This window comes from Scleropages formosus, chromosome 5, assembly GCF_900964775.1.
Source record: "Scleropages formosus chromosome 5, fSclFor1.1, whole genome shotgun sequence".
In the NCBI taxonomy this organism is placed as follows: Eukaryota; Metazoa; Chordata; class Actinopteri; order Osteoglossiformes; family Osteoglossidae; genus Scleropages; species Scleropages formosus.
Window position 1 is genome coordinate 29889629 of NC_041810.1, and position 21157 is coordinate 29910785.

General features: G+C 46.0%; 1 protein-coding gene across 3 annotated transcripts in view; it reads right to left on the bottom strand.

Moving 5' to 3' along the window:
- Nucleotides 1-21157, bottom strand: part of LOC108942313 (transcriptional activator GLI3-like) — a 140231-nt gene that overhangs the window by 76616 nt on the left and 42458 nt on the right. For all 3 annotated transcript variants that reach the window (XM_018765571.2, XM_018765573.2, XM_018765570.2), the window contains one exon: nucleotides 15390-15602. In XM_018765571.2, the coding sequence (XP_018621087.2) occupies nucleotides 15390-15602 (213 nt within the window). The remainder of the gene's footprint in view (nucleotides 1-15389; nucleotides 15603-21157) is intronic.

Genomic DNA, 21157 nt, shown 5'->3' on the forward strand with positions numbered 1-21157 from the left:
TCAACACACTGACAAAATAACCCATATCCCGCATACAAACATGACAGGCCTTCAGCGCTTAACCAGAGCGTAGCCTTACGCGCAGTCTAAGGTTTCCATAACGAAAAAAAACAGTAACTTGCAGGAAATTTGGTGCTGTAGGATCATAAAAAAGCACTAATTGCACTTATGGGCAAGGAAATAGGCTAAATAAGTTAGAGCCTGAAAGACAATTACTTCACATCAGATGTTTTATTTACTTCAGAATAAACATACTGAGCTGGAATTACTCCATCAAAAACATTACATTCAATGAGATCTTTTGTCAGTTCTAGTAATATATGAACAGAACCTGAGAGAGAAACAATGAAACCAGTATTGTTTTATTTCATTTCCTTTGTGTGGAAGGTAACTAAATGTGCAATCAAATTTGCAAAATAATAATTACCCCTAACTTTAATCAGCCTAATTAAGGGGGTAATTTGACTCAGGTAGCTGGAACACAATCACGCTTGTTTTGGGTCAGTCCTGATACAATACAACTACTTAAACCCTTACCAGCAAATGCTGAGTTGACAAAACATAGATTTGTGAAGGTGTGTCATGCCACACTGAATGAAAATTTCCAAAGACCTCTTTAGACCCAAAAAGCAATGAAACCACTGTTAGAGCCATGGAGAAAGTTTTCATCAGCCTAGGAGAGGCTGCTCTGCCGAAACATCTCTACAAACTAGGAGTAAAATCATTATCTAAAAGAACCCCAAAAAAACATCCAGGGAACTACAGGCCTCTTCTGCCTCAGCTCAAGTCAGGGATCATGGCTCAACAAGAAAGATGAGCAAAAATGGGACACATGGGAGAGCGGCAAGGTGGAAACTGCTGTTCACAAAAAAGAAGATAAAATCTTGTCTACTGTTTGCTGAAAAGCACGTGGATGATTCTCAAGACTTCCGGAAGAATGTTCTATGAACTGGTGAATGGAAAGTAGAACTTTTTGGATGACATGAGCTCTGTTATGCCTAGGGAAAACCAAACACTGCATTTCAGAGTAAGAACCTTCTACAAACAGTCAGGCATGGTGGTGGCAGTGTGATGTTCTGGGAATGACTGGCTGCCACAGGACCTGTGTGCCTTGCTATCACTGAAGGTACCATGATGAATTTTTTCTGTATCACAAAAATCTAAAGAAAAGTGTCAGACCCAAGTCCAAGAGTTGAAGCTGAAGCACTGCTGGGCCATACAGCAAAGACAATGATCCCAAACATATAAGCCAGTCAACATCAGAATGGCTGAAAAAACTACACAGGAATCGCCTAGTCATTGTCTTGACCCGAACCTTGATCTAGCAAGACTTGAAAAGAGCTGTTCATGCTGGAAAATCTACAAATGTTGCCAAACAAAAGCTTCAGATAAATAAACAGGTAAATGTAAATTGTTAAACACTTTCTGGAACCTCATCTGAAAACCTTTCAGGTCCATACCCTGAAGCCTTGTATTACTTGTATTTACTCTTTTCTTCAACTGCTCAACTGTGACTAATCTTTTATGCTGCTAGATGTCACCAGTTGGTGTAAAATACGCCAATTTAGCATGTTTGCGGTGCAACTACTTCCATAGCAACTGAAGTAGCTGTTTGTTTTAGCTGTCACAGTGGATGTTCTCTTGGCACTGGCCATAATATGGTGCTCAGTGCTCTCTGCTCTCTGCTGTCAGCAAAGGCTAACAGTCAGACCAGTGTTTGGTTTTCAGGTACGGAATAAGAAAATACAAAAAACAAAATGAATTAGTTGTGGAGGACATTGCAAACTGAGGAATTAAAGTGGAGTAAAGTAACCTGGAAAGGGGATTTCAGGATTTCAAACTAAGGTTATACTTCACCTGCTCTGTCTTGCCCGCTGCCCTGGCTGGATTACCCTGTTCACGTAACGTCTCATCCTAGTACAAGACAAGCCTTGACTTGCCTGGGGTCTCTCCTAGTGTACGTATGAGAGCTGATAAGGACTTGCTTATTTCAATCCCGCTTGGAAGTTTAGCTCTCAAGGCACTCTCTCCAAGACAAAATAAACTCCACCGCCTTATTCAAATAAACAAGGACACTTCACAGGAAAGGGCAAACACCACAGGCCACTTAAGGGAAGCCAGACGGAGCGGAGGAGGGAGATTTGCGAGGCAGTGGAAATAAGCAGGAGCGCTTTTTCAGAGGGATGTTCTCCCTGGCCTTTCCGCACATGCCGCAGCAAACAGCAGGAGGGAAAAAAGAGCAGTTCCCAGTAGTTGAGGCTTTCCTTGTACCCCCGTGCTCCCTTTTCTACGCTCCTCGTGATCTGTCAACACTCCGACATTACTTGAAGGGCACAATCATTTTTCCCCTCGCCTGAAACACTTATCTTGGCATGAAAGGATTGGGGAGTCCTGAGTAAAATTTAGCGAGGAAAAACCAAATCTGAAGTGAAATGTCATTCTACCAGCAGTGCCCAATTAGATTATGTTCCGCTGCGAAAAGTCACAAACCGCTTTCCCATCCATATAGTCCATCTACCTTGATTCACTGTGCACATTTTTTATGCCTTACACCCTGCAGAACAAAGGGTTCCCACATTCCCACTTATGTTTGGGACACAGCTGGTTTAAAGAGCTGTGTCAGTAGTGGTCTCAACCTGACTCCGACTACAAGACCCCTAAGGGGTTCTGCCTTGGCTTACATAAAGACTTTGGCTTGATCCCAGACCCCAGGTGCTAAGGGCCAAGAAAGCAAACAAAAGAAAAGCCAGAAATGGTAAAAACAAATCAGTCATGGTTACACTGTCAGAAGCATTAAAAGTTCAAATGGCGGAGACCAAATGAAGTAATTTGCGATCCAAAAAAAGAACTGTAGGCTATTTGTAAAAGTAAATTTCATATATCATGGGGAAAAAACAAGTTTAACATGACAGCGTTAACAGCAAAGTGCTAAAAAAGGATTTTTTATAGTTATGCTTTGACTTCATGCTACCAAACCTCAAAAAGAGGATTCCTATGGCAGTATAGTACATAAATATAATTAAATTTTTATCGTTGAACCAACAATAAATCATGTAATTATCAACATGTAGTTACATATATAGATTTAGCAGTCAACACAAGGCCCACTGTATTGTAGGTAACCCTACCAAATAACACTTTCTTTTGGGTAGACCTCAAATGTGCATTATGCAAATTTTGCTCCTTGCAAGGAGTTAGGTGGAAAAATGGTTTGTCACATTAAATGCCATTTTTTACAGCCTTTGGAAGTTTCACAAGAACAGTACAAGATTTATTTGCAAAAACATGTCAACACACTATTTTGAATATAGTCTCTGCACCAAAGATGAGTTGCACAACCAAAATGATAAATGTGACACTAATCTGGAATGTGTGGAACACTTTGCTGTTGCTCAGAAACAACTGCATTGTATTTATTTATTTAGCAGAGCCTTTTCTCCAAAGCAACTTCCAATGAACTCTATGTAGTGTTATCAGCCCACACACCTTATTCACCGTGGTGACTTACACTGCTAGATACACTACTTACATTAGGTCACTCATCCATACATCAGTGGAACACACACACTCTCTCTTTCACTCACACACTATGGGGGAACCTGAACAGCATGTCTTTGGACTGTGGGAGGAAACATACACAAAGACAGGGAGAATATGCAAACTCTCCAAAGATTGAATGGGGATCAAACCCATGTCCGGGTCACACCAAAAAGCCACTGGGAAACAACAGCACTATTCGCTGTGCCACGGTGCCCTAAACAAAGGCTGTTCTAGACCTGGTAAAGGCCTTGTTTTTCCCACTTTATTCAGAAGTGTCTTAGATGCCTGGCCATTACAACTGACAGCCACAACATCCAGAAACAACCACACCATAACAAAAGTCATGAGGTGTGACAGACTCCAGAGGACATTCCTACTGCCCATAAAATCATGGATGATGGATTAACACCACCTGTCATCTGCTTCTTGCTAATCTAGATTTTACAAAAGGGATTGTACCTACACTTTCATAACCAACACTTTAGTGGAATTGTTTTGTAATATTTCAAAACAATCCTCTACATTTCATAACACATGAAAAAGGGATGAAATATAAATCAGTTTGTGCAGATCACACAGGACGCATCTTCAACTGCAGTGAAATGAAGTTTCTTGGCCTGATATTCCTTCACACAACATATTAAGTTGATCCTATCCTATCCTATCCTATCCAGACCTTCTCTGGTTCTGTGGATAGAACTCACTCAACAGGCAATAGGACTTGGCTGCTGTCCAAGGAGCTCATTTAGCAGAGCTGTGGAGGGGTTCAACACACCCAGAAACCCAAAAGGATCAACAGTCAAGGATCAAGGTCTAGCAAACCGATCAACCAATCTCAACCGTCCATTATCGGGGTCATTTTATAGCCTTTAAAAGAACACTCCTTCCGCTACCCCACTTCCTGTGCAGTGACGGTTACCGTATCAGTAGCAAAACGTTGGCATGAAACATCAACAATCACGTGCTGACCAAAATCAGTCTTCTGAGCTACCAATCATTTGTTTAATGTGAAAATAAAAACATGTAAATTACACATTATAATCAAATTTTTGTTGCTTACAAGATATCACAAGTCTTAGGTTGGGAGATCTTCAAATTAGTCTAAAAGTAATGTAGTTTCTTTGTTAATGCTGAGTAACTCGAGGAAGGATAGAGCAGTGCCACCCCTTTTTTCAAACTGAATGAACAACCTTTAGGTTACAAGCCCCTGAGCCTGAAAACCTTGGTGTGAGCCAATGCATTGTAAACCATATGGACTCCAGCAGAGAAAATACACAAAGGGGTCCAAAGATGTGGCTGGAGAGTCACGACCTCCAGCCCTTCAGCCAAAGTCCAAGAGCTTTCATGAAGCTTTCAGCTGAAACCCTTGAGGTTCTGGGTTTCAAAGAACCCAGGCAATACCGATCCTTGAGAGAGATTTACTTTAAAAATTCTTAAGAAATAACATGTTGTTAACAATTCATCAACAGAAACAAAGGATGGGGAGCCCATATGAATATTTTTCCATTAAAGAAATCTTTTACTGCGAAAGGATGCTATATTCATTCTTAAAATTTCTAAACAAGAAAACTGATTTCTTGTAGTTTTCCTAAAAAAGTTTTTTTTTTTTACAGAAAAAAAATTAAAAAGTAAATATGTATATATATACTTAGCTTTTAATAATAGCTATGTTATTTTTCTTACAAAACACGGAAATCATTAACACATGATTGCAAGCAGACCCTAATGATGCGGTAATTAAAGACAAACTTTAACCAGGCTTGTTAATTTTAATTAAATACAAACAATGAAAAAACTTCCAGATGATAAAGAATGATAATAATGATGGTTTTCAAGCCTGAAAAACAAAGCAGAACACCCTTTTACAAGCATTACAAAGGGTTCCTTCATATGCTTTGCCAAACTGTATTTTAAAGACATAAAAATTGTATGGTCGACATTTTTATGAAACAGCAACGATTATAAAGAATATGTATAATTTTGACTCAGTAATAATACTGCCTTTGTCCTCATGAATTATATTGTACACACACACACACACATTGGCTGAAGCTGCTTGTCCCAAGCGGGGTTGCGGCAAGCCGGAGCCAGGCCTGGCAACAAAGGGCGCAACCAGGATGGGACGCCAGTTCATCACAAGGTACCCCAAGCGGGACCCGAAACCTAGACCCACCAGAGAGCAGGACCCGGCCAAACCCGCTGCACCATCGCACCTCCCCATGAACTATATTAAAATTGGAAAATTTGTTTTTGTGACAACAACCAGACTTTATTTTGGGATGGATAGGAAGTGAGCGGTGCTGAGTCACGGACTGAACGGAGTCCAGTCCAGGGAAGGGCCAAGTTGGCAATGTGGGACGTATGACGCTAGTGAGCTAGGATGAGTGGGAACCTTTTACAGCTCTTCTCTCCATACTGCAAATGGGTGCATCGGTACAGCCGTTTCGGGGTTCGGGGTGCATTTACGCGTTGTGCTGATTCTTTATGCTGGGGATATTCGTATTAACGCGGAAAAAGTTGCCACAGCTCCAGGGCAGATCGGGGTACTTAACCACGTGTCAGTAGGGGGGGTGTACAGCGGAGATGGCGACCGGCACACCTGCACCAACCCAAGCAAATCTACACAAGCTGTTTGTGTTTGCAGTGACAGCAGTGTTTTCTCAAGAAGTGCTAAATCCCCTAACAGCCCAGCTGATGTTTGGCTATGCGCAGACCTCAAGCTGTTCCAACATGTAAATAACATATTTGACGACTGTTTAGCTAAGCGCAGAGGGAGTTGCTGTTGACTTTTGTGTGTTTTGCTTAATTACAGTCCCAAATTGTTTCGTGTTTGATGGCCTAATTAACACCGTATAAATTAGCCTAATTGACTTGCGGTGCCGGCTCTACGACAGGCTCGAGCGTGGGCTCAGGACCGCTCGAAATTAATGCACGAAAGTGCTCTTTCCCATCCCCTCTACGTGAATGAAAACCAGGACATGAGGTTTTTAAAGAAGAAGAAAAAAAAAAACAGCGGGCAAAAGGAACACTGGTTGAGCAAATGCTTGAGAACTTGCCCGCTGACTTCACGCTCACCGGCATTCATCACTGAGCAGTGCTCTGGCAGTTTACAAGTTCCCCCTCCCTGTAAATCAATACCATCCTCTCACTTTTTCAGAACTGTGGTCTTTCTTTTTTCCTTTTGCTGTTCACAAAAAAAAAAAAATTGCCAATTTCTTTACTTTCATGTGTGCTGCACATTAAAAAAGGATGATTGATTTTGCTTGGTGTCGCCCAACCTTGTCTGTCAAGAAGGAACTTGCATTGATGGTCTGATGAGCGCAATTCCCAATGATAGCAGCGAGGGTAAGAGAAATTTACCGGGGTAAACATGGGACGGGTGGCTAATGGGCTCCGTGCCACCTCTAGCTATGTCCATCTTGACACTCTCCGGAAATACAATCCACCCACTGATGAACAGGAAGCTATTATTATTATTATTATTATTATTATTATTATTATTATCATTTTAACATGAATCACGTGTGAAATTTGTGAACAAATACAATAAATCTCCATGACACAATTTAGAATTCATGCATGGAAATTTATATATTCTCGTGGTTTGTATAACAGAGTATACAGGGTGCAACAAACGACAAAGACGACCGTGTTGCCGAGATGGAACCCCATCCTAAGTCAAGGACTACTTGTTTGTGGTTTTAGGCACTTTAGGGAACGTCTTACAGCACCTGGGTGCTACGAGAGGATGTGGTTTCGATCCCCACTCAGTCTATGTGGAGTTTGATTGTTCTCCCCGTGTCTGTGTCGGTTTCCTCTGGGTGCTCTGGTTTCCTCCCGCAGGCCAAAGACATGCTGTTCAGGTTCACCCATACTGTGTGAGTGACAGAGAGAGCGTGTGTGTTCCACTGATGTATGGATGAGTGACCCATTATAAATAGTGTATCTAGCAGTGTAAGTCACCATGGTGAATAAGGCGTGTGGGCTGATAACACAGTACATAGAGTTAATTAGAAGTCGCTTTGGAGAAAAGTGTCCGCTAAATAAATTTAATTGCGGACTGTCTCTCTCTTCTTTACAGGAGGGTGCGTCTGTCATGTCCCATCTAGTAACGGTCCCAGTACCAAGCCACGGGGGGCCTGAAACAAACAGAGCTTTTGCTAGGCCCAAGAGGTTCTTCCAATGCGCCGCTCTCTGCCAGCGAGTGCTCCGGTTCTGACTCAGGTTTCTGCGATGCTACACTCTGGAAGCGAGGGAATTGCAACAATCGTTAGGTTCTATACAGCTTGCCAAGCATTCGTGTGATCCACGTATAAACCTAACAGATGTATTATGAATGTTTCGAAGTCCAATCTTTACTCGTTGCTTATGGCTCCAAAGGACTGGCTGCTTTGAACTACTCTGAAAGTGAATGGTACAAGAAGACACGAGTAGGTGCTCTTCTTCAGTGTTGTGAGTTTTGTTGCAACGTGAATCCAGCAAGGTGCCAAGAGATAAATAGAAATCTCACAACACAACCTGTCCGTTCTTTCAAGGCGCTCGTTGAATTACGGAACAAGCCCGCAAGGTTCTGCCTGCACCGCGATGTATCATTAAGGCGCATTTTTACACTGGTCCTACAGAATTTCTGCTGAAGAACAATATACTGAAGGTACCGTAATGCTGGAATTGATCAGTATAGCAAAGTGAGTCACATCAGGAAAAGCAACATGCAGTACAAGTTATTTTTAAGTAACACTGTTTTTTACTAGAGTATTGTTTTTGAGTACTTCATCCACCTCTGAGAAGGCAGTCAACCACCAAGCAAATGATTATTATGCAGTATTGATTCATCTAATTAAATCTTCTGTTGTCTGGTGGCTGTCATAATTTTGGTACCACTTTGTAGCTTAACATTCACATTTATTTATTTAGCAAATACTTTTCTCCAAAGCGACTTCTAATGAACTCTATGTAGTGTTATGAGTCCACACACCTTATTCACCGTGGTGACGTACACTGCTAGATACACTACTTCACTCATCCATACATCAGCGAAACACACTCTCTCTGTCACTCACACACTATGGGTGAACCTGAACAGCATGTCTTTGGCCTGTGGGAGGAAACCAGAGCACTCTGAGGAAACCAACACAGGGAGAACAATCAAACACCACATAGACTTAGTGGGGATCGAAACCACATCCTCTCATACCACCCAGGTGCTGAAAGACAGCAGTTCTACTCGCTGTGTCACCGTGCCGCCCAAACAAATTGCAAGTGTAACAGCTCCATTCTCTTCTTTCCGTTGGCTCGTTCAACTTACACTTTCATTCTTAAGTCAACGGAGGGTGAGCAGCCAACTAAACTGAACCGAATGCAAATTTGCACAAGGCGTGGCAAGAACCTCTGCGGCAATCAGAAACCTTCTCGCACCCTGGGGCCTCAGGGTCCAGAGCCCGAGGAGCATTTCCATCTGCACGCTCCTCCCCTTCTCCCTGCCATGTCCTGCAGACGGGGAATTGAGTTGTAATCCACTTACACAGCATCCTGTCAACAAATTCTACCCAAACAGCCCTGGAAGACTTACAAGTTGGGTGAGGTGGTGTGGGAAAGAGAGGTGTGGGCCAGGGGGCCCAGGGCAGGAAAAGGGAGCGAGAGAAAGACCCATGGGGAGCAGATAGTGAAGACGAGGGGGAAGGAAGTGAGCTGTCGCGCTGGGCTCCTCGCCCGCCGGTGGCCAGAGTTCCCAGTCCAGGTCGGGAGAGAAAAAATGCAGAGGCCTTGTAAGCCACGAGGAGGATTAACCCTGCCGGGCAGCTTTAATGAGACCTGAAAAGCACCCGGCGCCGAGGAGAGCAGCTGATTGAGCCGGGCCGAGGACTGCTCCCAGAAGCCTCCTCTCACTGAGCCACATCAAAGTGCCCCAGCTGGGAAGAGAGAGGGGCTGCAGGAGAAGAGCTGTGGGGGAGGAGGTGGAGGAATCCCTTATCTCCTCCGGAGAGGATGCTGTGCTGCAGCACAAGATTGTCTGGAGCTGCCACCTGTCCCAGCCATCTTTGAAGGCAACGCTAAGCCCGTGATGGATCTGACCTCCTTGTGCTCACATTCTTTTATGTCTCTCTTCATTTTCTGCTCTGTTACATCGCCCCCCGTCGGCTCCTTCCCGCTCTCCTCCCTCACACCCGCCTCTCTCCCTTCTTCCTTGTCTCTGGTGGTCTTCGCCACTCCGCACCGCACATCCCTCTCACATCAGTGACGACCGGGGTCATGCTTTAATTACTGCGCATTATTATGAGAGCAAGCGAGTGCTGACCTCGTGGCATGACTGCGGGGGAATCTGGCACGGCGACAGATTTTACACACGCATACAGTGACGCGTGCGGTCTAAGACCACGGACGGGCTGGTACCAGCCAGTGTTTCTCGAGAGGACTGTACCAGCACTCAACAGGGCTCAGGGCACCATGGGATGGCTCAGTGTCACAGCGGCAGCCTGGAGGGAACATGGCCCATGAGTCTGAAGTATCTCCGCACTTTGGACCAATTCTAACAACTTCACATGTTGGAATCACATCAGCGTGACTCCAAATAATCAATGATTCGATAACCACTTGCTTTATAAAAGTGTAAGGGTAATCATGTCATAAAAGGTGTTTATAAGTTCATGTTTACATGTTTATACAGCCTGTTTAAGGGAGGCGGGGGGGCGCAGTGGTGCAGTGGGTTGGATCAGGTCCTGCTCTCCAGTGGGTCTGGGGTTCGAGTCCCGCTTGGGGTGCCTTGCGGTGGACTGGTGTCCCGTCCAGGGTGTGTCCCCTCCCCCTTCAGCCCTTCGCCCTCTGTTGCCGGGTTAGGCTCGAACTCCCTGCAACCCTGTTTCAGACAATGCGTGTACAGTCTGTTTATAAAGGCTGATAAGAAATGTACTATATTAGTTGTGAATTAAGTTTACAGTAATCAATGTTATGTCTGGTTGAGACTGTAAATGTGGCAGGAAGTAGGAAGCATAGAGCCGTATGCATCCGCATACGTTCAAGCACGAAAAACCTAGTAGGCGGTGAATAAAATGCTTGTTACGGACATAAAATAACCGCATAATGGGGGGGGGGGGAAATGCCGTTGCACTGAATAATAAGCCGTATGACAAATGACGTGCATTCCCGTAAGCCGGTTTTTCACTGTAAGGGATCTCGTTGTACATGGCAAGGGTGTATTATAATACACCTACTAATAGAAGAATAGGGTGTATTTTAAAGTATATTGCAGGAAACGGCTAATAAGCGTCAAAAAAGGAGGTTCTGTTTGATTATCTCCAGCAGGAAAAACAAAAAGGCGCACCAGACAACACTTATTTTCCTTGATGAAAGAATGTGAACAGAAGACCTTCCTCTCAGAATTGCCTGCAGCAACCCTGTGGCAGCACCGAGCTCTGTCCCTGGCCAGCACACATTTAGGATGCCTCCCCTTTTCAAAGCCCCAGTACTAGCCCATCGCAAAGACAACCCTTTGTCCTCCAAACAGGTACGTATTTCCCCGTGGTTCTCGGGGCCGTCTTTTGTAGTCAAACGCCTTGGAGGAGCCAAATTGAGAAAGTCGTGCACCGTTAACTTCATGCGGGAGAGAGACAACGGCAGGAAGGATTACGTGGGCACCAGCGCCGATGCTCCCGGGCACTGAGCTCAACAGAGCTTCGGCCAAATGTGAAAGCGTCCGAGACGTTTTCCGGGTGACTCTTGTTCGCAAAAAATGTATTTGATTAACTGAAGACCTTGTTTGAAGTGTTCCTTTCGGGGTGTTTATTGAAGTGTGTGACGAGGTCTCACATCACACTTCCCGGGGAGTGGACTGTAAAGTGACTCCAGCTCTTCCCATGTTGAGTTTGCATGTTCTCAGTAGGTCTGAATAACACTGCATAGGGTTCATTGGAAGCTGCTTCTGAGAAAAGCATCTGCTAAATAAATAGATATAAATGTAAGTGTAAATGTAAATGTTTGCATGGGTTCTCCTTCACCTGAAACGAAGACACCCACTTTTAAATGACTTGCATTCTATGCATGGCGTAACCCCACTTTCCGAAAACGTATTGGACAGGTCATCGCTTAAAGTGCACAAGGAGGGAAGACTTCGCTTTTGGGGAAAAAAGAGACAAAGAAACATCGATAAATAAATAAATTTTGGCCAGTAGCCCATTCCACTGATTCCTCGGAACTTTTGTTAAAACAAATTGTTACTGGAATGAATTTATTATACCTTATTTCTTATTGCTTTTTTACGCTGTAAATCCTTTTCTTTACCAGTCGATGCTCTTATGTTTGACGACAGAGGCGACGGAAGTTGGGCAGTGCGTCCGAGACTAACGTTCGTGTCAGAGCCGATCCGAAGTGATGGGCAAAACAGCTTTACTTTAAAGGTACTTCTTGTCGATTCTTTTCTGTGATGCCATGACCCTTGTCGAGGCATGCTGAATTCATGGAAACTCTCAGGAAGTGTCAGGCTTTTCCGGGGGGATCTTTCGGAAAACATCGGGTCCAAAGTGCACCCAGTAAACCACGTTTCTTCATGTTGCCTTAACCAACTTAAAACCCGACGTCTGGAAAAGTGTAACGATAGGCTTTTGAATGCAGGATTATGATCCACGGGGTACAGGTCGGATCCGCGCTCCGAGCAGCTGAAAAAGTCGCGTCTTCTTAAGAAGATCAGTGCTTCTCCCAGCTGAAAACGTTCAAACTCAGAACCGTCTTTGTGCAACAAACACCACATAAAACCAAAACAGCGATGGACTGCCAGCAAGAAGTGGCTTACTCCTTCTTCCCTGTTGTTCTTACAAAGCATCTCCTAACTGTTGAGTGCACAGCAAAATGTACAGAAGCAGCATCTCTTGGAGAGCACTTGAAGAAAGTGTCCCTCTGCGAACTGCTTCTGGCTGCGGAGCTTCATGCTGGTGACATCCATTGACCCGCTAATCACTCTCACAATGTAAACAGATGCCAGAGCCACGCATTGCATCTGCACTTTGAAACAATTCGCATCTTTGAAACCGGTCTGTCCCATTAATCTACTCCCCAGTCCCTCTTCTTTATCCACGCAAAGCCACATGTATTAGCCTTGTGGTAAGTAGGATATTAACTCTTATCCTCTGTTTGCTGAAGTAAAGCTCTTAATTCTTAGGCATCATGATGCTTGAGCTAATGCTTACAAAAGGGCTTTTTTTTAATGCCTCCTTCTTTATGTTTTGAAGTGGGCGTGAAAATCAGGGTAAACATAGTATTACACTCCAGGCTTAGGGCAAAGTGAGTAAACATTCTGCATGAAACAAAGGTTTCAGAAGAGCACATCCCTCCAGCTCCCCCCACCTGTCCCGCCTCCCTTCCCCCTTCCCCCGTCCCCCAGTGCGACCACCTTACACACTTTTGCTCGTATCGCCATAGCGACACAGAAGCCAGGTGTGCCGGGGTGCAGGTGTCCGCACATTTAGGCACATTAGACACTGACAACACAGCGGGAAGACTAATCGGATTTACCTGGCTTTCCACGGGGCCCCTCGCTTTGCAAGCACAGCACAATGGCCAGCGGCCCCCTTTCCATCACACCCACACACCTGGGATGAATTTAGGAGGTGAAGGAGCCAGAGAAGCTGGCAAGGGATGCAGGAGGCGGCACAGTCGGGGGGTTGTTTGTGGAGTGCGAACAGAGGTCAATGTTTTCACACCTCTGAAGCTTTGGAAATGGGTCCCAGGGTTTTTTTCATTTTTTTTTTTTGAAAAGGAGGTTGAGAGAGGTTGAGAGAGGTTGAGAGGGTTGGAGGTGTTGGGCCCTTAGCCGACCCCTTGACGCTGAGGAACTAAGGTGTACCCCGCACGTTTGAAATCAGAGCAAGGGATTCACTCTCGGCTGCATAGACTAAGTAATGACCATCACAGCTCGTAAAAACTTTCCATAGCAGCAGAAGTCAAGGCTTGGAGTCTAGAGTCTAGATGCTGAACGAAAAAGATCAGAGCTGTTTGGGAAATCTCCACCGGAGCACCAAGGATTTGGCGGAAGAAGACTAAGGCTCTTTCCACGATGCAGGGCAGCACACTGACTTTCCACCTGCCCTCTGACACAGCGTCTCAAATCTCACTGCTCCTGACTTGAAACTCTCACACAGAAAGAAGAAAGAACTTTGAAAAAAAAAAACCTCTTTCTTTTTCCTGCTGACTGACTGCTGCTTTTTTTGCTTTCCATCTCAGCCTGTGACTTTTCCGTATGACCCGAAGGGCCACGAAACCACCCCCAAATAACCTCCGCGGTCTGTGTTTGGCAGCAGTGGCCCGGAACCCACCCCCAACCCCACCCAAGGCCTTTGGCCTCTCATGCACACACTCACAATGTGATGTGGCAGACCTGCTGAGCTGGGCCAGGGGAGTAATTGCCAGTAATGCTCTTCTCGTGGGGGCTGCTGCTTCGTTTTTAAAGCCCCAGAGACACAATCTGATTTTAAGTAACCTTTAGAATTAAGGTGCTGGCGACACGGAGCACGGGCTAACGAGCAAACTTAATAAATCGAGGTACAGTAAATGGCTACGGGTTGAGAGAAGGAAACCAAGGGGAGTGGGGACTTTCATTACCTCTCCCAGATTAAAAATGCCATCGAGTCCAATTCGCTGCCTCTTTAGTGAGACTAAACAAGACGTCGCATCTAATCCCCATCTGAAGGCCGGGTCCAAGCGGTGGCGGAGGGGTACAAAACCCCTTCTTGTCAATCTCCACCCCAACTGCTCCCCGTGCACTTCAGAAAGAACGCTTACCTATACGGGCTCCTTTACCAGTATTTCCACTTACAATGAAATGTAAGTTGTACCCAAAAATCTGCATGAAGAGCTGTCAACTCTCCCTTATGAGACAGGCCTTAATAATAATAATAATGAGAATAATAATAATGATGATAATAACCAGCATCATCTGTGATAAATCTCATTTAAAAGCGGTTCCGATAAACTGAAGACCCATGACGGAAGTCACAGGCCTGGAGCTGCGAGCGACCCACTGCGCCACCGTGTCACCCAGGAACAACAAAATAAAAGAAAAAAATAAAAACAGAATAGCTGATGTACGTCAGATGTTTCAGAGCCTGTTATTAATACCGCCGGCGATTAAGAAAGGTGAAAAGAGTTGGAGATGACGTAGTCTCCCCAGTGCAGCTGGTTGCCTACTGGAGGAATTAAGGAGCATCGAATGAACTCCTCTGATCATCTGTCTTCCTTGATCGCTGCTGGCTGCATGGCCTTACACCTTCCTCCCCGAACACACATGCACACACCTTCCAGTTGCCTACATTGCGTATACCCTTGAGCAAGGTGTTTCACCTGAATTAGGGGTAAGGCATGCCGGGTGCATGAACGAAAGGGAACAGCAACAACTATGAACACGTGCGAAATGCCACTGTGACAGCGTTCTTGCAATAGCGGGACACTCCAAAAGCACAGCCGTGCGGCACGTCTTTTTTTTTTTTTCCCGGCGTGTCTGCGTCCTTGAACGAGGTACGCCACCTGCGCCACGGCCGTGAAAACGCAGCGGGGCGGCCGGTTCGCTCCGCACACATTGTGCATTCAGCCGTGTAAATGGGTGTGATAATGGGAGTGATTTCCTCTGAAGTGGAGAGACAGCCAATTCTAAGCATCCCAGCAGCAGTTTTGTTCTTGTGATGACTGCGGGTCCGTGGCTCGCTGCTGTTTGAAAGCGCCTGCTAATGATTGCGTTAACAATAATGATAATTAGCCACATCCCCTCAGAACCCCCCACCCACCCCCCGCTGTGCAGTAACAACAGAGAGCTGTCTAGCTGTCTGGAGGCTGATGCTGGTGATAATGACGGCTCACGTCAAACTCACGATAGTGGGAGTCGAGGTACTGGGGGTCCGCAAAGAACGTGCCACGGTAGGGCAGCGCGTGCTCCGCCAGGTGGGGCACAGAGCTGTGCATCTCTTTCTTCACCAGCGGGGGCCGCTCCTCTGTGGAAGTGGAGGGCTCCTCGCTCAGCTTGCCTCCGCCCGTGATGGCGTTACGGCGCTCGCGGTGGCATGGGGGTCCTGGGCTCTCGTCCTCTGTGAAGTAGGGAAAGGGGAGGGTCACGGCACTGGATATACAGCTAAACAGGAAACCCCACTCCATCAGGACAGCACACAAACTCTGCACCTTCGCTTTGCGCAATGAAGCTGGAGGGCTTGCCAGCATCACACACCTGGACAACACATCTGGGCCCCCACACCTAAAACCCGCAGTGCAATGCATGTTTAATTGCTCACCACACTGACTGGTTTGTCTAGCATGAGTTTTGCATGCAGCTGATGCTTTTCTCTGAAGCAACTTACAGCGATTTATCCATTTATACAAGTGGGTAATTCTACTGGAGCAATTGAGGGAAAGAACTTTGCTTAAGGGTACTAAAGCTAGAGGTGGGATTCAAACCCACCACCTTTGGATCCAAAAGCAGATGTTCGAACCCCTGTACTCCCAGCTGCTCATCAAGGTGCCCTGTAAAGGTGTTGAATTGCACATTGAGACCTCCGGATGACCCACTGCAAAACTGGACCAGCTGCTCGTGCTCCTGCAAATCCCGCTGTCAGTGGAGGAAAAGCAGCTGGACTTTTGCTGAGGCGGTTCAGCAAAACATTGTGTCAAGGGCAGCAGCATATATCAAATAGTGTAATACTCGAACCCTTTCGGTGAGAAATGCCCCCCCCCCTTCACTTACACCTGACACCACGATGTCAGTGACACATTCAGCGAACGACAGCACACAGATGGAAAGAGACTCATACCGTTGGCACTTCCCACTAACGCCAATCTACAAGTACGTACCTAAGCAGAGTTAAACTTCTCAAATTAATCCATGTGACTCCGGTGAAACCTTCAGCGAACCACCGGCTAAATGGATTTCCACAAGCAATTACTCCTCGATTGTTGCCTTCATGAGCAGCAGAGAAATGCCCTTGAGAGAGTCTGTGATCAGAAGACTGGGGGGGGGGGAGACGGTGTCTGAAACACATCCCCAGTACTCTCCCCGTGCCGAACAAATGTTAATAAGCACCAGCCGCGTCTTAGTGCAACCGCAGTCCAGGGAGATTTTTCGAGCTCCAAGCCACAGCCGATGCACAAACAAGTGGAGTCGCGATTGCAACGGGGGCAGGGATGTTGAGAGAAGGTGCGTGCCTGTACCCGAGAGGGCCGCGCCCTGGGTAATGTGCTCAAAAGCACCGAGGGCCTGGACCAATGTGGACACAAGAGCACGCGCTTAACCAGCTGCTTGAGGAAGCGATGTCTCTCTCCATCAGGCTGCCCCCCCGCGATCAGGACATTTCCCGCCTGTTGACTCCTTCTCACGGCACGCGGCTCCCCTCCCCGCGAATCCACCCCCACCGCGCCACAGCCTGTTAAGTGGGCCCTACGAGGCGGGTTTACGCCTCTCCCTCCAACTCTCTCCTTTCGGTCTCACAGTTATCTGTACTTAGGTGCTTACAGGAGTACTAAGAAGTATTTTGGAGGTCTCCGGAGAAACTCTCCCACTAGCGCCGCACATTTAGGCGGATGAAAGGCAGGCCCAGATTAGCGGCTCCGCCGCGCCGGTGAGACTCAACCCCAGGCTGATCCAAATGGGATCGAGCAGACTGCAAATGCCAGCAAAGGTGCACAGGACAAGAGGGATCAGAATATCAGCTTCCTCGGGTCACAAGCCCTTTCTCAGAGCCTGTAATCCAGGTAGGAATGCAAGGAGGTGAACCGCAGAGCGGATTGTTTGGCAAGGCTTCCACTGCGTATTGCTGCAGCGCTTCGTCACACCGACAATCTCAGCTACACATTAAGGTATTTCTAGGTGTGCATTTCTGCTGGACTCAGTCGCATGGAGGGTTCCCTAAAACTGTCGCCCAGTTCAGTGTGTCATCCGTCGTTTTGGCTCAGTGAGTGTCTTCGGTTTCGAAGGGTCAACGTCTACAAGACTGGATAAACTAAGGCTCCCCAGAGCTTACCATGTGACTGGGTAAGAAGGTCCTGTTCTCTTCGCAAACTGCCGAATAAGATGTCACATCAAACCCCAATCTAGAGGCTGCGGTCAATAAATAAGGGAGAATTCATTTATTTTTTTCCTCAAGTCTTCATTTGACTGTTAAGCCAGCTCCAGCCGAACCTTCGTGGGCTTGCTGTGTGTCGCCTTATGTCTGAATAAACAAAAATAGAAGTCATTTGAGGGGAGATTAAGCCACAGCAGAGAAGTGAGAAGGGAAATATGCTGCTGCACTGCAGATGGAACACATATTTTACCCACAGGCCTCTTTCAGGAAGCCGACTTCCGTGGAAGCGTTATGTAACAAGCGGCGAGAAATCCCCGACCATGGCAAAGGCAGCAGTCTTCCCAACAACAGCACGCAGGGTGATGTCTAAATGTCATTGAGAGCGAGCGCCATCTCCCTCTGTTAAACATGACGGTGTCAGTTATGTTATAAGTATTTAATCCAATAGTGCACAGCCTGTGATCTTATTAAGGGAATAATGGCACTTATACTGTAAATCTGGATTAATAGGTCTACTCTCGCAAACCGCAATATTAACATAAAGGGATTTCAAATCGTATTCCTTGCACGGATTTAAAGAAGTCAACGGCTGCGGTTGCGACTGCAGAAGATGATAGGCTTGTAGAGAGCCGCGCGGGCTCAGCAGCCGGGTGAAGAAAAAAGGCCGGTCGGGGCTTTGTTTGGGTTATTCCACAAGTGCACGAGATGAAGAGGATGTCTTTCCATGCAGCGCCTCAAGTACAAGCTAAGTTTGATCCAGCTTTATTAACGTTGGCCAAAATTTGCATCGTTCTGCACGGAATCCTTCCTACGAGCCATTGCACGTACTTTCGCCGCACTAAACTTGGACCACGGTGTGGAGATTTTACTCGTCCTCTCTTTCAAAATTTCTGTAGACTAAGGAGAAAACAGTGGCCGCCCAGGATTTTTAGCAACAGAATGTGAAGTACCGGGAGGAAGATGTCATTTTTGAACCAACTTGAAGCCTGCGGGGCGCTGAGTTCCGCTGTGCTGGAGCCTGCACCGAAGTCCAAGCACCTACTCCACCCTCCCAGTACCAGCACAGCAGTGCTTCTTCTCATCTACTTCCATTGACTGGCTTTGCACCCCCACCCTCCATCCCTCCCTCCCTCTCGCTTCACTTCACCTCTGTGGCTAAAAGAGAAAGACCTCGGGCCGTACCCACAGCAATCTATTCTGGGTCATGTCTCCACTCGGGGTCTCCCACAGGTCATTGAGATCTTCTACAGGGAGATCCCCCTTTCCAAAACCCTCTATTCACTATTCACAGCTAACTCTTCCCTACTTCAAAGTAGTCAAGTAGCTAATCATTACCCCTCGGGTTGGGTCCCGGTCATATTTGACCCACGTACAACTCTTCCTTTTTATAAATATGCTGTGGTTCGTCTCATTTCTACAAGGCTTCATAACATCTTCCCCACCGGTCATCAGAACACAGAATTAAGGATGAGCAGCTTCACTGAATGTTCCATATTCACATATTTCATTCCCATTTTATACATCTGTGGTGTGTCCAGTCAAGCTCAGTGGGCCGTAGGAAATGAACGGGTGAGAGTGTAATAAAGAGAAGAGAGCATCAAATGCTAGATTCAGGAATTCACACACATACACAGCAAATGAGGTTCATAAATTCCACACAAAAACACCAAACTTGTGATAGTGACCTGGGATGAAGTTGATTACAAGATGTTACGCAACATTTGGTGATCATCTGTGTTTTATTTCTGCTTTATAGACCATCAAAAAATATAAACAACGCGTCACATCCAATTTTAGACAGGAATACAACCCAAGTGAAATTCATGTAACCTCATCCTGGCCTCTCTTCTCTTTTTGACAGCATCCCTAAGAGGGGCTCATTATTTAGGGTTACACCACCCTCGCGTGGTCCCTCAAACCTTGGGAAACCTTGAGTTGAGTCAACAGTCACTCGAAGGTTAGGCGAATGCAACGTAGAGCAACTCTTAATGCTACTGATGCTCACTTTTTGACTGTTGCCCCACAGCATATCAGTGTTGTATTAACATTGTTGATTTGCTCAGTCTTTCTTTCATCCTTCCACTCTATTTACTTGCAAACTTAAGTTTCGTTCTTCAACCATTTCTTTTGTTTATCTCGTCTTTTAAACATTCCTTCCACAGTCTGTTTACAATCCATCCCCTTTCGTTCTGTTAATCTCACTCTTTGTACAACTTGCCCTGTTGTGTTGCCTCTTATCTGTTTTACCACGAATCGCAGTATTTTTTTACCTTGCAGGTGCTGGCAAGAAGTTTGAAAAATTGAACTCAACATATCCTTGGCAACCCTAGACCCATCAACCTTGCAAAGCCTTATGGCTTTCCTCTCTTCCTTCATTTTTTATTCCTTTTTCATTCCTGCACTTTTTTTTTTTCATTTCCCCACGTATTTCCCCGGTATCTCGCCAGTGTACAGGTGTATTCAACCCCACAACATCGCCGCACAAAGGTCTCAGCCCAGATTTTGACGGACCAGAAGAAACATGTTTGGGAAAAAAAAAAAAAAAAAGATAATAATAAATAAATAAATAAATAAACACCCCGGTCTCTCTGTGGTGATTGAATTTCTTAACATCTTTTCAAAAAGCAGTTAAATGCCTGGAGGCGAGAGGAAGAAACAGGCTAATGGTGGATTGGGAGCACTGAACAAATTTCAGAGCCCTTTCCTGCTCGCTTTTGAGGTTGAAAGCAAGCTCTCGCCTTTCAAGTTTCAAAGTCCTTCTTCCTCCCGCAGTGTCACAGAAGGATTTGAAAAGAAGGTAATTGTGCTCACTGCCGTCCTGATCAGAGTGCACGTCCTGGCTCTGGTATTGCAGGATCTTTCTCCGGCGGAATAATGGAGCTGGGGTGCTCGTCCGTGTTCCACTCTCTCTCTCTCTCTCTCTCTCTCTCTCTCACCCCCCCCCCCCCCCCAACTGGAGCTCATTAAATTCTAATGCTCAGCTTTCTCACTACATCCTGTGTCTCTTTGTCATCCACGCACTCCCTCTTTCTCTCACGTCCGAAGCAGGACGCAAAGTAGAACGCAAGCCGGAAAACCTGGGAAAATCCACACTTAGGAGGGCTGATGAGGGATGAGGAGGACATTTGTGCAACAAATGACAAAGTGAAAGTATGAAGGGGGGTAAGGATAGACAGGTGGGGTTGCGTGAAGTGATGGGAGGGAAAGTTCAACCCCAGGACTGAGGTTGCAGTTAAAAAGTGTGGGAGCATTCGAAGCGCCCCGTGGGATGATAAACCTTTCTCTGGTGCTCCCCTTTCGCTCCTAATTCTTTAACTCTCAGTGATGGAATGAGCGCCCTCTGTCACTCAGAGCTGCTGAATCCCTTACAACATTTGAAAAGTGTCTCAAACCGCATCTCTTTCGATCCCACTTCTTTCCCAACTGAGGTAATAAACTAAGCAACTGTACTTCCAGAATCATCTATCTGCATGTGCAGCTCTGTCTGATTTTGATGCACTTTTATTTACTCAGAGTTGTACGTCACTTTGGAGAAAATCACCTGATAAACATGAATGTAAATGTATCTCGGATGAATAAACCACAGTGCT